The sequence below is a fragment of the Mobula hypostoma genome, chromosome 2 (assembly GCF_963921235.1).
Source record: "Mobula hypostoma chromosome 2, sMobHyp1.1, whole genome shotgun sequence".
Classification (NCBI taxonomy): domain Eukaryota; kingdom Metazoa; phylum Chordata; class Chondrichthyes; order Myliobatiformes; family Myliobatidae; genus Mobula; species Mobula hypostoma.
This window is the reverse complement of record NC_086098.1, coordinates 112794685-112811502: the sequence shown is the minus strand read 5'-3', so window position 1 is coordinate 112811502 and position 16818 is coordinate 112794685. Positions and strand designations below refer to the sequence as shown.

General features: G+C 38.3%; 1 protein-coding gene and 1 long non-coding RNA gene across 7 annotated transcripts in view; one reads left to right on the top strand and one right to left on the bottom strand.

The window, feature by feature from the left end:
• The first annotated feature begins 4361 nt into the window (after positions 1-4361).
• LOC134359270 (uncharacterized) lies at positions 4362-12738 on the top strand. The gene is made up of 3 exons (XR_010021074.1): positions 4362-4464; positions 9837-9924; positions 12687-12738. It is a non-coding gene; the product is annotated as an uncharacterized LOC134359270 (long non-coding RNA).
• myb (v-myb avian myeloblastosis viral oncogene homolog) overlaps positions 11859-16818 on the bottom strand; it is a 32042-nt gene continuing 27082 nt past the window's right edge. For 5 of the 6 annotated variants that reach the window (XM_063072201.1, XM_063072221.1, XM_063072193.1 and 2 more), the window contains 2 exons: positions 15232-15348; positions 11859-13180 (listed from right to left, as the gene is read on the bottom strand). In XM_063072201.1, the coding sequence (XP_062928271.1) occupies positions 13067-13180; positions 15232-15348 (231 nt within the window). In that variant the 3' untranslated portion in view covers positions 11859-13066. Of the gene's footprint in view, positions 13181-13489; positions 13570-15231; positions 15349-16818 lie in introns of all 6 variants that reach the window. The other variant, XM_063072214.1, reaches the window with a different exon arrangement.

The window sequence follows — 16818 nt, the reverse complement described above, 5'->3', positions numbered from 1 at the left end:
TCTCTATCCAAACCTTTCAATATTCAATATGTTTAAATGAGATCCTCTCGCATTCTTCTAAACTCCAGTGAGTACAGGCCCAGAGCCATCAAATGATCCTCATGTGTTAACCCTTTCATTTCTGGGATAATTCTTCTGAACTTCCTCTGGATTCTCCAATGCCAGCACATCATTTCCCATATAAGGGGCCCAAAGCTGCTCACAATACTCCAAGTGTGGTCTGATCAATGCCTTTTAACTCCTCAGCATTACATCTTTACTTTTGTATTCTAGTCCTCTAGAAATAAATGCTAACATTGTGTTTGTCCTCCTTACTACTGACTCAACCTGCAAGTTAAACTTTAGGGAATCCTTCATGAGGACTCCCAGGTCACTCTGCATCTCTGATTTTTGAACTTTCTCCCCGGTTACAAAGTAGTCCATGCCTTTATTCTTTCTGTCAAAATGCGTGACCATGCACTTCCCTACATACTATTCCATCTGCCACTTCTTTGCCCATTCCCCCAATCTACCTTAAGGCCTTCTGCAGGCACGCTGTTTCCTCAATATTACTTGCCCTTCCATCTATTTTTGTATTGTCCACAAATCTATCAATTTCTTCAGCCAAATCATTAACATACAACATGACAAGAAGTGGTCCCAACACCGATCCCTGAGGTACACACCAGTCACGGGCAGCCAACCAGAAAAGACACCCTTTGTCAGTCCTTACCTCCAGTTACCGAATCTCTATCCTCTCGAGTATCTTTCCCATAATATCATGGGCTCTTAAATTAAGCAGCCTCATGAGCAGCACTTTGTCAAAGGCCTTCTGAAAATCCTAATAAACAACATCCACTGATTCTCCTTTGTCTTTCCTGCCTGTTATTTCCTCAAAATTTCCCAACAGCTTTCTCAGGCAAGATTTTCCCTTTAGAAAACCATGCTAATATTGGCCTATTTTATCACATGCCTCCAAGTACCCCGAAACCCCATCCTTAATAATAGCCTCCAACATCCTACCAACCATTGTTGACAGGTTAACTGGCCTGTAATTTCCCTTCTCCTGCCTTCCTCCCTTCTTAAAGAGTACACATCCTGGCTACTGTTTGGAGGCCTGTACATAACTCTTATCAGGACCTTTTTACCTTTGCAGTTTCTTAATGCTACCCACTAAGGATTCTGCATCTTCCAATTCTGTATCACCTCTCGCTAAAGATTTGATTTAATGTTTTTTACAAACAGAGCCACTCCACACCCTCTGTTTACCTGCCAGTCCTTTCAATACAATGTGTATCCTTGGATGTTAAGCTCCCAAATATAACCTTCTTTCACCCTTATACAATGATGCCTGCAATGTTATATCTGCCATTCTCTAACCGCAACAAGATCATCTACCTTATTCGGTATACTGTGTACATTCAAATATAATACCTCAGTCCTGTGTCCATCAGCCTTTTGAATTTTGCTCCCATGTTACACTTCAACTCATCCCACTGACTGCAAATCTGCCCTATCATCTGCCTGTCCTTCCTCACAGACTCACTAAACGCAGCAGCGACTTGTATACCAACTACCCCATCATTCTGGTTCCCATCCCTCTGCCACATTAATGTAAACCTGCCCAACAGGATATTGTCCCCAACCCCCAGGTTCAGGTCATACCTTCTCCAGAAGATATTCCAATGATCCAGAAATCTAAATTCTGAAACTCTGCCCCCTGCATCAGTTCTTCAGCCATACATTCATCTGCCAAATCTCAAATGCTTTGAGAATTGTTAATGTTAAGGTGGTATACAAATCCAAATCAATTTTGGTTCCAACAGAATTACATGGGAGCTCTCAATAGCCTACTGTAATTCTGGGGGACGCAAAATTTGAGATTTTAACTGTCTAGAACTTAAGTTTGGGATTTTCTCCCCAAGTCTTCTCTACGTCTCTCAACCTCAAAGTTGCTCCTTGCTATGATCTTGCACCTCATTGTTTACCTGCACGGCACTTTACCGCAGCTGTTACATTTTATTCTGCGTGGTTATTGGTTTATCTTATTCTACTACAATGCACTGTGTAATGATCTGATCTGTATGAACACTATGCAAAGCAAGCTTCTTACTGTATCTTAGTACATGTGACAAAAACAAACCAATTCTAATTCTGGCCTAGACAGCTTAATGCCAGTATGAACAAAATCTGTTGCTCCTCATTGAATGCAATTCAGGCAACAATTTTAATGACGCAAACAACAGGAATTCTGCAGACGCTGGAAATTCAAGCAACGCACATCAAAGTTGCTGGTGAACGCAGCAGGCCAGGCAGCATCTCTAGGAAGAGGTACAGTCGACGTTTCGGGCCGAGATTTTGATGTGTGTTGCAACAATTTTAATGACCTTTGGTTTGGTCTCTAGGGAAGCTCCTTTCTTGTGGAGTGCAGAGTGGAGAGTTAAGGGTGATTCAGTAGCAATATGTTTCCCTTTATGGACAAGTGGTCAAGTCACCCCAGACCAGTTATGAATCCATCCATTTATAGCCATATGTTGCAACAGGTTCTGGCAACTGAAGTTGCTCACCATTTTGCATACGTACTGTATAGCAGTTCATTTCATTGTGCTGAGGCAGGGTGGGATATGTGTTGTGAGACAGATACTTTATTGATGCCAAAGGAAATTACAGTATCACAATAGCATTGCAAGTGCACAGATATACAAATATTAGAAGAGAAGTAAGAAAGAATAAAAATAAGTTACCTCAAACAGTTTAACAAGAGGGGGTCATCACTTCCCCGGCTATAAGTTGACTCATTATAGAGCCTAATGGCCAAGGGTAAGAATGACTTCATATAGTGCTCTTTGGAGGAGCACAGTTGTCTTAGTCTGTTACTAAAAGTGCTTCTCTGTTTAGCCAAGGTGGCATGCAGAGGGTGAGAAAAATTGTCCAGTATTGCCACAATTATCTGTAGGGTCCTTTGCTCTACAACAGCCTCCAGTGTGTCCAGTTTGTCTCTTATAACAGAGCCAGCCTTTCCATTCAGTTTATTGAGCCTGTTGGCATCACCCTTGTAATGCCATTGCCCAGCACACCATTGCATGGAAGATTGTACCAGCAGCAACAGACTGGTAGAACATGTGAAGGAGAGGCCTGCATACTCCAAAGGACCTCCGTCTCCTCAGGAAGCAGAGGCAACTCTGGTCCTTCTTGTAGACAGCCTCTGTGTTGGTGCTACACTCAAGTCTGTCATCCAGGTGCATCCCCAGGTACATGTAGGTCCTCACCACATCCATGTCCTCACCATAAATAGTAACAGGGAGTTGTGCAGGCTTAGTCTTCCTAAAGTCCATCACCATCTCCTTTGTCTTACTGAGTTAATGAAGTTGTCAGAATGCAAATGCTGGCAGGTGAAATGGTCAAAACAGATCAAAATGACAGCAACTTCTTTAGAGGTCTCATACCTGACAAATGATGTAGATGACCAGGAAAATGTTCAAGAGCAACATTGCCAAGCCGGTATCATGTTCTTCAAGTTCTCTGCAGTTTTGTATAATATTAACCCTCAATTCTCTTCCATATCTTAAATAACAAGTACCCAAGATGAGGAGCTAGATTTATTGTTTTATTAAATGTGAATGTCATCCTCCACTCAAAAATACAGGATGTACAAATAATAAAAAATAGACAGCATAGAGTAGGATAAATTAGGAAATCAGATATTTGGCAATTAGAAGGGATAATTTTTCAGAATAATTATCATTTGAATCAAGGTGGACAATTCAGCAAACTTTAAATTGGTTCTAAAGGATGTGCAAAACTGAAAAATGGATGGTTAAGTCCTAACTACTGATAATTCGTACATCTTTTAATACTGTATGTGGTTTAAAATATATTTTTGTAAGCATTCAAATTAAATTTCAAGATGAATTAAGCACCACCTGTGATCAAAATTGAAACTTGTGACTTATAAACACAGCTGATGTTTTTTTGTATTCTTTTCTCTAGGAAGAATGTCACTGACAGTTACAATAACTCTACCAACTGATATAAAGAAAAAAAAAACAAATTAGAAAGGAGACAGTGCCAAATCAGTTTGGTGACAGGTCCAAGTAGAAGAAAACCTGAAGAATATTTAATAGCTTTGCTGAATGGGGAATTTCAATTTAAGGATGATTGCAAACAAAATTCAGAATCCATTTTTTGATAACATCCTGATAGTATTTTCTCTTTACATTAATGGGAATGTTTTTAAAAATGTAAATACAATATAATAATAATAATAATAATAATACAATTTTCATGCAGTAAGTAGGTGTAAATTATTTCAGTTTTCTGTAGGGAGAGATTTCCTGCAGGACCTGTGTGGATGAGTGTGAGGCTTCAAGAACATACCAGACATATACCAACCAAAAGCCATGGATGAACCAGGAGACGTGCAGTCTGCTGAGGGGTATATCTATGATTCAGGACCAGTGTTCCAGAACTGTTCAAGAAGTCCAGGTACGATTTACGCAAGGTTGTTTTAAGAGCAAAAAATCAATTCCAATTAAAGTTAGAGACAGAATCAGATGCATGATAGTTGTGGCAGAGTTTGCAGGCCATTACTTCCAATAAGGTGAAATTTAACAACATGAATGGCTGTGATGCTTCACTCCCAGATGAGCTCAACACCTTTATCCATGCTTGGACAGGGAGAATAAAACTACAGCTGTGCAAATCCCTGCAGCATTCGGTGACCCTGTGATCTTTGTCTCAGAGGCTGATGTCAGAATATTTTTCAAGAGGGCGAACCCTCGAAAGGCATCAGGCCCTGTACTAACCAACTGGCGGAAGTGTTCAAGGACATCTTTGCTGCAGTCAGTGGTTCTCACCTGCTTCAAAAGGGTGACAATCATACCAGGTGCCAGGAAGAGCAGGATGAGCTGCCTCAATGACTATGCCCCAGTTCCACTTACTTCTATTGTGTTGAAATGTTTTGAGGGGTTGGTCATAGCCAGAATCAATTCCTGTCTAAGCAAGAACCTGGACCCACTGCAATTTGCCTATTGCTGGACTAGGTCTGCAGCAGATACAATTTCACTGGTCTCACTCGGCCTTGGAGCACCTGAACAATAGCAATACCTACATCAGGCTTTTGTTTATTGATTCCAGCTCTATGTTCAACAACATTATATCCTTAGTGCTAATCAACAATCTCCAAACCCTGAGCCTCTGTATCACCCTGTGCATCTGGTTCCTTGACTTCCTCATTAGGAGACCACAGTCAGTATGGATCGGAAGTAACATCTCCTTGCTGACAATCAACACTAGCACACCTCAAGTAGCCCACTGCTCTACTGTCTTTATACCCACGACTATGTGGCTCGGCACAGCTCAGATGCCATCCATAAATTTGCTGATGACACAACTATAGTTGGCAGAATTTCAAATGGTGACAAGGAGGCTTACAGGAGTGAGAGAGATCAGCTGGTTGAGTGGTGCTGCAACAACAACCTTGTACTCAACATCAGTAAGACCAAGGAAGTGATTGTGGACTTCAGGAAGGGGAAGCAATGGAACACATCCCAGTCCTCAGTGAGGGACCAGCAGTGGAAAGAATGAGCAGTTTCAAGTTCTTGGGAGTCAGCATTTCTGAAAATGCAATTACAAAGAAGGCACAACAGTGGCTATATTTCATTAGGCATTTGAGGAGATTTTATGTCAGCAAAGATTCTTGCAAATTTCTACAGATGTACTGTGGAGACCAATCTAACTGGTTGCATCAGTGTCTAGTATGGAGGGGCCACTGCACAGGATCAGTTAAAGCTGCAGAATGATGTAAGCAGCCAGCTCCATCATGGGCACTAGCCTCCCTAGCATCAAGAACATCTTTAAAAGGTGGTGCTTCAAAAAGGCAGCGTCATAGAAAACATAGAAAACATAGAAAATAGGTGCAGTAGTAGGCCATTTGGCCCTTCGAGCCTGCACCGCCATTTATTATGATCATGGCTGATCATCCAACTCAGAACCCTGCACCAGCCTTCCTTCCATACCCCCGATCCCCATAGCCACAAGGGCCATATCTAACTCCCTCTTAAATATAGCCAATGAACTGGCCTCAACTGTTTCCTGTGGCAGAGAATTCCACAGATTCACCACTCTCTGTGTGAAGAAGTTTTTCCTAATCTCGGTCCTAAAAGGCTTCTCCTTTATCCTCAAACTGTGACCCCCCGTTCTGGACTTTCCCAACATCGGGAACAATCTTCCTGTATCTAACCTGTCCAATCCCTTTAGGATTTTATACGTTTCAATCAGATCCCCCCTCAATCTTCTAAAAATTCCAACGAGTACAAGCCCAGTTCATCCAGTCTTTCTTCATATGAAAGTCCTGCCATCCCAGGACTCAATCTGGTGAACCTTCTTTGTACTCCCTCTATGGCAAGGATGTCTTTCCTCAGATTAGGGGACCAAAACTGCACACAATACTCCAGGTGTGGTCTCACCAAGGCCTTGTACAACTGCAGTAGTACCTCCCTGCTCCTGTACGCGAATCCTCTCGCTATAAATGCCAGCATACCATTCGCCTTTTCCACCGCCTGCTGTACCTGCATGCCCACTTTCAATGACTGGTGTATAATGACACCCAGGTCTCGTTGCACCTCCCCTTTTCCTAATCGGCCACCATTCAGATAATAATCTGTTTTCCTATTTTTGCCACCAAAGTGGATAACTTCACATTTATCCACATTAAATTGCATCTGCCATGAATTTGCCCACTCACCCAACCTATCCAAGTCACCCTGCATCCTCTTAGCATCCTCCTCACTGCTAACACTGTCGCCCAGCTTCGTGTCATCCGCAAACTTGGAGATGCTGCATTTAATTCCCTCATCCAAGTCATTAATATATATTGTAAACAACTGGGGTCCCAGCACTGAGCCTTGCGGTACCCGACTAGTCACTGCCTGCCATTCTGTAAAGGTCCCGTTTATTCCCACTCTTTGCTTCCTGTCTGCTAACCAATTCTCTATCCACATCAATACCTTACCCCCAATGCCGTGTGTTTTAAGTTTGCACACTAATCTCCTGTGTGGGACCTTGTCAAAAGCCTTTTGAAAATCCAAATATACCACATCCACTGGTTCTCCCCTATCCACTCTACTAGTTACATCCTCAAAAAATTCTATGAGATTCGTCAGACATGATTTTCCTTTCACAAATCCATGCTGACTTTGTCCGATGATTTCACTGCTTTCCAAATGTGCTGTTATCACATCTTTGATAACTGACTCCAGCAGTTTCCCCACCACCGACGTTAGGCTAGCCGGTCTATAATTCCCCGGTTTCTCTCTCCCTCCTTTTTTAAAAAGTGGGGTTACATTAGCCACCCTCCAATCCTCAGGAACTGGTACAGAATCTAACGAGCTTTGAAAAATTATCACTAATGCATCCACTATTTCTTGGGCTACTTCCTTAAACACTCTGGGATGCAGACCATCTGGCCCTGGGGATATACCTGCCTTTAATCCCTTCAATTTACCCAACACCACTTCCCTACTAAGATGTATTTTGCACAGTTCCTCCATCTCACTGGACCCTCTGTCCCCTGCTATTTCTGGAAGATTATTTATGTCCTCCTTAGTGAAGACAGAACCAAAGTAATTAATCAATTGGTCTGCCATGTCCTTGCTCCCCATAATCAATTCACCTGTTTCTGTCTGTAGGGGACCTACATTTGTCTTTACCAGTCTTTTCCTTTTACATATCTATAAAAGCTTTTACAGTCAGTTTTTATGTTCCCTGTCAGTTTTCTCTCATAATCTTTTTTCCCCTTCCTAATTAAGCCCTTTGTCCTCCTCTGCTGAACTCTGAATTTCTCCCAGTCCTCAGGTGAGCCACTTTTTCTGGCTAATTTGTATGCTTCTTCTTTGGAATTGATACTATCCCTAATTTCTGTTGTCAGCCACGGGTGCACTACCTTCCTTGATTATTCTTTTGCCAAACTGGGATGAACAATTGTTGTAGTTCATCCATGCAATCTTTAAATGCTTGCCATTGCATATCCAACGTCAATCCTTTAAGTGTCATTTGCCAGTCTATCTTAGCTAATTCATGTCTCATACCTTCAAAGTTACCCCTCTTTAAGTTCAGAACCTTTGTTTCTGAATTAACTATGTCAATCTCCATCTTAATGAAGAATTCCACCATATTATGGTCACTCTTACCCAAGGGGCCTCTCATGACAAGATTGCTAATTAACCCTTCCTCATTGCTCAAAACCCAGTCTACAATAGCCTGCTCTCTAGTTGGTTCCTCCACATGTTGGTTCAAAAAACCATCTCGCATACATTCCAAGGAATCCTCTTCCTCAGCACCTTTACCAATTTGGTTCACCCAATCTACATGTCGATTGAAGTCACCCATTATAACTGCTGTTCCTTTATTGCACACATTACTAGTTTCCTGTCTGTCAGGAAGGACACACATCACCCAGGACATTCTCATTGCCACCATCAAGGAGGAGGTACAGGAGCCTGAAGACACAAACTTAGCATTTTAGGAACAGATTCTTCCCTCCGACATTGGACATCAGATTTCTGAATGGACAATGAATGCATATACACTACCTCACTATTTTTGCACTACTTATTTATTTTTTTATATAAATATTTCTTGTTAAAATCTATAGATTGTTTTATTATTATGGATTGTACCGTACTGCTGCTGCGAAGCAACAAGTTTTATGACATACGCCAGTGATATTAAATCTGATCCTGAAAAGCATACTTACATTTACCCTATCAATATTATTTTGTAGTCTTCTTTCAAATCTCCTATCATCCTCCTACATTCCAGTGGAGAAAGAAGTTCTAACCTATTCAATTTTTCCTTATAACTCAGGTCCTCAAGTTCTGGCAACATACTATTGTTCTTCTCTGTACTCTTTCAATTTTATTGATATCTTTCCTCTAAATAGATGACCAGAACTGCAGACAATATTCCAAATTTGGCCTCACGAATGCCTTACACAACTTCAGCGTAACATCCCAACTCTTATTACCAAGGCCCTGATTTATGAAAGCCAATAGCAAAAGATCTCTTTATGAATCTATCTACCTGTGGCACCACTTTCAAGGGCTTATTCCCAGATCCTTTTGTTCTATTGTACTCCTCAAAACTCTTTTGTTCACTGTATAAGTCCTACCCAGCCTGGTTTGTCCTCCCAAAGTGCAATGTCTCACACTTGCCTGCTTTAACGTTCATCTGCCATTTCTCAGCCATTTTTCCAGCTGGTCCAGATCCCGCTGCAAGTTTTAATAGTCTTCCTTGCTGTCCAGTAAGTCCTCAATCTTGGTGTCATCTGCACATTTGCGGATCCACTGTACCACATTATCATCTAAATTACCTAATAATGTGGTCACTGAGTAAACATTTGTAGTCTTTTGCTGCTGTAGCCCATCCACTTAAAGGTTCTACATGTTTTGAATTCAGAGATGCCTTTCTGCACACTGCTGTTGTAATGTGTGGTTATTTGAGTTACTGTTGCCTTCCTGTCAGTGTGAACCAGTCTGGCCATTCTCCTCTGTCCTCTCTCATTAACAAGGCATTTTAACCCAGAGAACTGCCGTTGAATTTTTTTTTGTTTCTCACACCTTCCTCTGTAAACGCAAGAGAATGTTCTGTGTGAAAATCCCAGGACATTAGCAGGTTCTGAGGTACACAAACCATCCTGTGTATCATTAACAATCATTCAAAGAAAGGTAAAGGTCATAATTATTTTCCACTCTGATGTTTGGTCTGAACAACTGAACCTCTTAACCAGGTCTGCATGCTTTTATGTATTGAGTATCTGCTACATGATTGGCTGATTAAATATTTGCATTAATGAGCAGGTATACAGATGCACCTAATGAAGTGGCCAGAGTGTAGATGATAAATAACAATGGACCCTGCACCGATCCATGTGGCCTCCAGTCTGAGGTAACTATCTACTAACACATTCTAGGTTCTGCTGCATAGCTAATGTTGAATCTAACTTACTACCTCATTCTGATACCATGCAACCGTACCTGGAAGCTGCCACCTCATTTCTGCCCATACCCAACCTTTCCAAATTTGATCCCAAATCAAACTTCAGGTTCTTTGCTCTCAGTTTAGGTGGACTGGGCTTGACTCTTCCTTGCCTCTGCTTACCTCGATTTTTGCTCAAATCTGTCTGGACCACCTCGCACCCATGTGCTTTGACCCTCGATTCCTCCTTGCCTCTGCCCACCTCCCCATTGTTTGCCGTGATTGTTTACCATAAATTTTACCAGGAAAAGTTTTAATAATACAGTATTTCATTATATTGTGTTTTGTTTGCTGCTGTTAAGTAGTCGCTGGGCAACATCAGTGCCATCTTAAACTGTAACATTTAAGATTATTATTGTATTAATAATTAAGATTATATTATTTTAACATGGTGCATTTTCAATGTCTTGCATTGTATTGTTAGCCAAAACCACCATATTTCACAACATATGTCAGTGATAGCAAACCTGATTGAGACTATTTTATCCCTTTGAAGTTGAAATCTGTCAGTCACATAGAATATACTTATACTATCTACAGATTTGTTATGTATTCCACATTTTGGTCTTAATCACTGATTATTACAAAATACATCATGCCCCCCACCCTCTGCAGAACCCCAACATTATCTTCCAATCTCAAAAATACTTGACAGTGTTTCTTGTGTGCTTCCTGCTGCTGATCATATTTTGAATCCAATTTCCTAATCCCTATTGGATCCCATGTAACTTTACTCTTTTGACCAGCCTGCAAGTAGTATCTTCTCAAAAGCCTTGCCAAAATCTATGTAGACTACATAAAATGTACTGCCTTAAGTGACTTGCTACATTAACTGCTCAAACATATCTAATTGTTTAGTTAGACAGAACCTTTCTTTTGTAATCTTCCATCTTCTCACAGCTACCATCAGGCAGGCAGTACAGAAAGCTTAAGACCTACACATAGGCTCAGGAATATTACTTCCCTTCAACTATTTGGTTCTTGAACCAACCTGCACAATTCTATCACTATGACCACTTTGCACAATAGAATTTGCTTTATTTTTGTTGTTCCAATCATGTTCCTTGTGGTATAATTCATGGTTTTCTTGTGAGTGTATCTAACGCTATGTGCTGTGATGCTGTTGCAGTAAGCTTTCCAGCACCTGTGCATACATGTACCTAAGCATATGACAAGAAAGTCAACTTCAAATTTCTCTACCAGAGATTGCTGCAGAAATTAAGCCATTCAGGATATTCAGGCCAAGGCAGATTTTAAAAATCACTAGGAGTCAAGGATTATGAGGAAACAAGCAGTGAAGTGGAGCTGAAGCTAAAGTCAGTTGGAAGGAGCCACATGGCTTACTCCAGCTGATGAGAAATGGTAAAACTACATTTAGATCAATGTACAGTTTTGCTCTTTTTCCTGAACTTGAATGAAGATTGTAATTAGGGCATGCAAATTTACAAGATAGATTCCTTGTATGAGCAGTCATACCATAAGAGCATTTGTGAAAGATTTGCAGAGAGAAAAATGAAATGAAAGATTTACAGACTAGATGCTGAGAGGTGACTTTCTGTTGATGGAGAGTTAAAACCCTGATGCATTGACTCACAAAAAATGAGTCAGCAATTTAAGCTTAACCACACACTTCATAAATGTAACTCTTTTACCGTATCTGTGATCATGCATTTACTGTAAGGGTTTTCAAACCTTTTGTACTTGTATACATAACTTCAGTATCATCTGTACACTTATATTATAGAACTTTCCCTCATCCAAATCACTGGTGTATATATTGTTGAAAGCTCTGATCCGGTATATTACCCTCTAAAATAAGATCACAAATATTTTCAGTAGAAAAAGTTTATTTTATGTACATGGCAGTTGATATACAACTATAGTCAAGAAGTAAGTGCAGTTGATTTGCACCTAGCTGATAGCAAGGCAGCACATTTTGACAATCACCTATTGTGTTTTAAAACAAAGTGTTTAGTAAATGTATGCCAGAGGCATTTGATATGGCAGTAAAGTAAAGCCAAGACTTCCTGCACGTGTTGTTCAATGAATTGAAAGTACATCTGGGCTAGTGCCTTGAGTTAAATATGAAATGAATGGGACAAAAGTAAAAAATAATTAGTGAATATATCAGTGTTCTCCCACGATACAAAAGGTGCATCATATGCATTTTGTCATAAAGACAAAATATTTCACTTCCCAAAAACTATGTGTTTGAAAATGCTAGGTTTAAAAAAAATACTAGCTACCAGTGCATTTTAGATCAGTTAACACCATTTTCTCTGATAACTCCACTGCCCACTTTATGCAGCACGTCTACATGCTGAAGTCTTTAGCAGCACAACATTATCCATTTGGCATTTACAAAATTAACTTATTGAATAAAATATACATTTTCATACATAAAACATTTTTACATACAGTATCAGTATTACGCAAGCTACACACAAATACACACACACATGCACATATATTATATAAATTTATGTCTGTGTGTGTGTATGTAAATATAATATGGCTCGAATTCAGACCAAAAAAGAGCAAACAAAAACAATACTTCAAACCCAATTTTATATCTATGAAAGCTTGATTTTTAAAAAATCTAATTTGGTTTGTAGTAATGCTATATCTCTATTTTGTCATCAGTGCATTTCATTTAATTTATTAACTTACAGGTTTAAATTACAGCAATCAATCAAGTACTTGTGAAGACCAATTGCTTTATCTGCCACCAATACAAAAGAAATACTGATATGTTCCAATTTGCTCTCCATATTTGAAAATAGTAACTCAACTTTTTTGTGTTAAATACAGAGTTGCTTTTGTAACTTCAAGCATCTTGTAATGTAAGTAAATCTGATGCTTGTCTTTTTGACTGGTAAAATATCTGACAAACAACAGAACCTACTTAGTGAAGAATGCATTCTGTGACATTCTGAATTTTTGTAAGGCAATATTTTTGTGAGAGTACATCAATGGAAATTAATGAGAACAAATGCTGATCATGACTGAACAACAGGTGTTTCAAAACTTCTTAATGCTTATTTGGAGAAGATTACATAACTAATGTTCTGGCAGAGAAGGTGTTCATATACGTCCGTGCTTGCTCAGTTACAATAAGTTGATCTTCAGTCTTTCCACATGTCACAGCCTCCCAGGTATTCACAAACTGCAAAAGAAGACAAAGGAGGTGGACTTCATTTGGAAAATCAAAAATTTGCATTTTCTCTTTTAAATTTCTGTTCAAGATTCTATTACATGTAACTAGCAGATACAGGAATAGTTATAAATTTCATCCATTATATTTACCTCAGTTTGAATTAAATCTAATTCTTTCTAATTTAGTTTTGGTAAATGATGCTATGTTGAAGGATTTACTTTTGTCCACAAAAACATCTTACAATTAACAAAAGGAAAAATATAAGAATCAAGAAAAGAACAATTAAATATCTAATTGTTCCTGTTACGAATTTCTTACTGGCTCTATGGAGTGCTGGAACAGAGTTTCAGCTAACCAGGGTTCCAGGTCCATGGACTTCTCAAATCCAGCTGGGATACCTGAAAATATATTATAGGAGTCCAGCTGCCAGTATTTCATATTCAAGTACAGAATGTGCACAATAATTACACCATCATTGTTCTTTTCCACCCTAGAATTGATTAAAATGTAAGTACAATTGGACCTAATTTACATGAGTTGGTGTAATTAAAACCTGGCTTTCATTTCCCCATAACAATGATACAAATCATTTGCAAATTTAGTGCTGCTTGCTACACTTCTGTTTTGACCAAGAGTAAAATAAGATAAATTTCAAGCATGGATCAGAAAAGTTTGAGCTGCATCCACTTATTGAATAATCTGACAATGCTTTTCTGTTAATGTTGCTGGTTTTATACCACACTTCAAGTAATGAAGAGCATGAATTTAGAAGATACTCAGTAAAAATTAAATTCCTCAAAAAAAAAGAGGCACAGCACATTTTCACTTCCTCATGACTTAATTAATAGTTAGTTTTCTACTTACGTACCTTTCATTGATATTGATAATCAATTCAATATATTTAATATTATTTAGACCATAATATATTTAAAAATATCCATTTCCTAAATAAAGGCTATCAATTCATTATTTGTGGCAACCATATATTGCAAAATCATAGGCACATTTTCTATATTTCATTCACTAAAATTACAGACGTAACATGATGAGGTATCCCAAACATCCCGCCTGAAACACAGACATAAAATTATCCTTTGCATGTCTACAGAGGACAGGTTTAGTTGTAATGGATAGTCAATATTTATTTATATAGTGCCTTTAACGTGACAAAATATTGAGAAATTTTACAGGTGGAAAGGAAATTAAGCTTTCATATTTTGGTATTCTCATAAAAGAAAACGATAAAAAGTTTATGCATTAATAGCAGATTTAAATTAATTCCTGAAGTAAAGATAATATTCTTCAATAGTTCAATTATTAATAATCACAAGGCAGCAACAAATACCAAAAGAATATTGCAATCTTCAGTTTGTTCATGTATTCTTTCAATTTTTCCCCAAAGATTAAACAAATAATGTCCCAATAAGGCAAATTCAGAGTAATTATCATCCTCTGACTGGAGCATCATTTATTTGCAACATTTTATGCCTTTGCATTGCAAAAATGGTAATTAGATGTTTTAGTTAGAAAAATAATAAATTATTCAATGTAATACTGAGCAAAGCGTGAAAGCACTCAGAAAGACAATGGCAAGCACCCTATACCCTACCACTATATTGCATGAGGTTCTACTACTATAAAAATTACCACTTTTGATTCATTACACTTTATATTAAGTTTAAACTTTGAAAATATATGCTTAAATACCCAACATATTAATTACATTTTAAGTTAATTACATTATGTTTTAACTATTAGATGTTCATGAAGTAATCACTGATGTTCAGTTCCCTGTGAACCCTTCATAAAATAATACAATCAAACTACACAAAAGGTGATGTGAAATTCATGTTTACTAAGCAAACCATATAATGGATTTGTTATTTGTTGATTACCCTTAGAAGGAAATTCTTAAGGTATGTGAAGAGATTTTACCCTCTATCACCATTTAGTATTGCTGCTGTAAGCGAATTTCTTAAAATTCCCCCACATTAAAGCAAAATAAATAATGTTCTGCAGATTTATAGATGAAAATACATTACTTAACATTTTATATATACCTGTAATGGACTGTTCATTTGCCTGCTCATTTGTACAGTAAATGCTTTATTAAAAATATCATCTGTCTTCTCTGATACAGGCATCATTAATACAGAACTAGTCAGCAGATTTTGCATCTGGAATGAAAAATGGGTCAAAATCAGTTTCCATTGATACTGAGGTGCACTTTATGAAAATAATTGTTTTACTTTTCCCATTTTTATTATCTTTGTTACGAATATGGTCTATAAAAGGTCTAAATATTAGCCAAAAAAAACCCTCAGGATTTTTTCTTCCTTATGTCAAAATACAGGATATTTAATTTGAAACTTTGAAGCCATACCAGTAATATTTTTAAAACCATAATTCAATGTGCTATCATCATACTTTCTCCTGCATCACATGCCATGTTTAACAAATACTGTATCACAAATCATTCCTTTAATATATTTAATTTTATTTTATATAAATATATATTGTGCTTTGAATCTAGCAAAGTTTCCCAACACCTCTAGAGTACTGTCAAATAAAATTTGAGATACAGCCATGATCTGTGATATAGGGTGGTTAGCATAGGTTAGGTTTTAAGCAATATTTTAGGGATAAAAAAGATTAACAGGCAGATCTGATAAGGAAGGAAATTAGGAAATGCCAGATGAAGACCATTAAAGTGTTTAAAACATGAGTAAAGATATCATGGAGTTTACAGGCTTGGAGGCATATGCAGAGATAGGGAGGGGCAATACCATGGATAGATTTGTAAACAAAGACAGCATATTTATACTGGGTATTATTCAACTAAGAAACAATGAGGTTCTCCAACCACAGAATCTTGATCAAAGAGATCCAGTCTGAAGTTCTTAAGCAGCAGAAGTCTGGATGAGCTCATAGCAAAATGAGAGACCAGATGGATATACATGGAATAATCAAGTCTATAAACAACAGTATTTTCAGCAGCATATAAAGCAAAGTCCAGCTTTGTGAAAATCATCCTATGCCATTACCCTTTAAGTTCTGGGTTTTATTAGATTCTGGAAGAGCCCAAGAAGAGAACAACTTTAAAGTTAATATTCACTCATTCCATACGTCACCCATAGTACTTTACTAAGATATTGGATGCTAAGGTGTGAGATCATTGTGAGTCAGTCCTGATTTGTATTAAGATTAATCATGAAAGCACGTGTTTAATTAACATGGTACGACTGTACAAAGCATCTGAGGCCAAACACCTTCATCTCTACTGACAGGGCTTTCCATTTTTCTCTATTTGAGAGTATTTTGCCATAGCTGATTGAGTGGGGCAGAGTCATATCGTTAGTGATTAAAGTCTCTCTTGGGTGAAAGCCTGGAACAATCAGATAGTTAAACCAGAGGAAGCTGGCAATGGGAAGTTCCATGCTCCTGTAGAAATTAAGTTCAATGTCACAGGAGAGTCAGAATTATGGAACATGAAGCATAAAGTTTGAACTTCAGGAGTTTAAGATTTAGATCTTGGAAGGTCTGTAGTGAAGCTGGACAGGGGTTGGGGGCTAAAGGCTGATTTATACTTGTGCGTCAAATGTATGCCATAGGTATGGCGTAGCCACAAACCCTACGCTGTATCTACA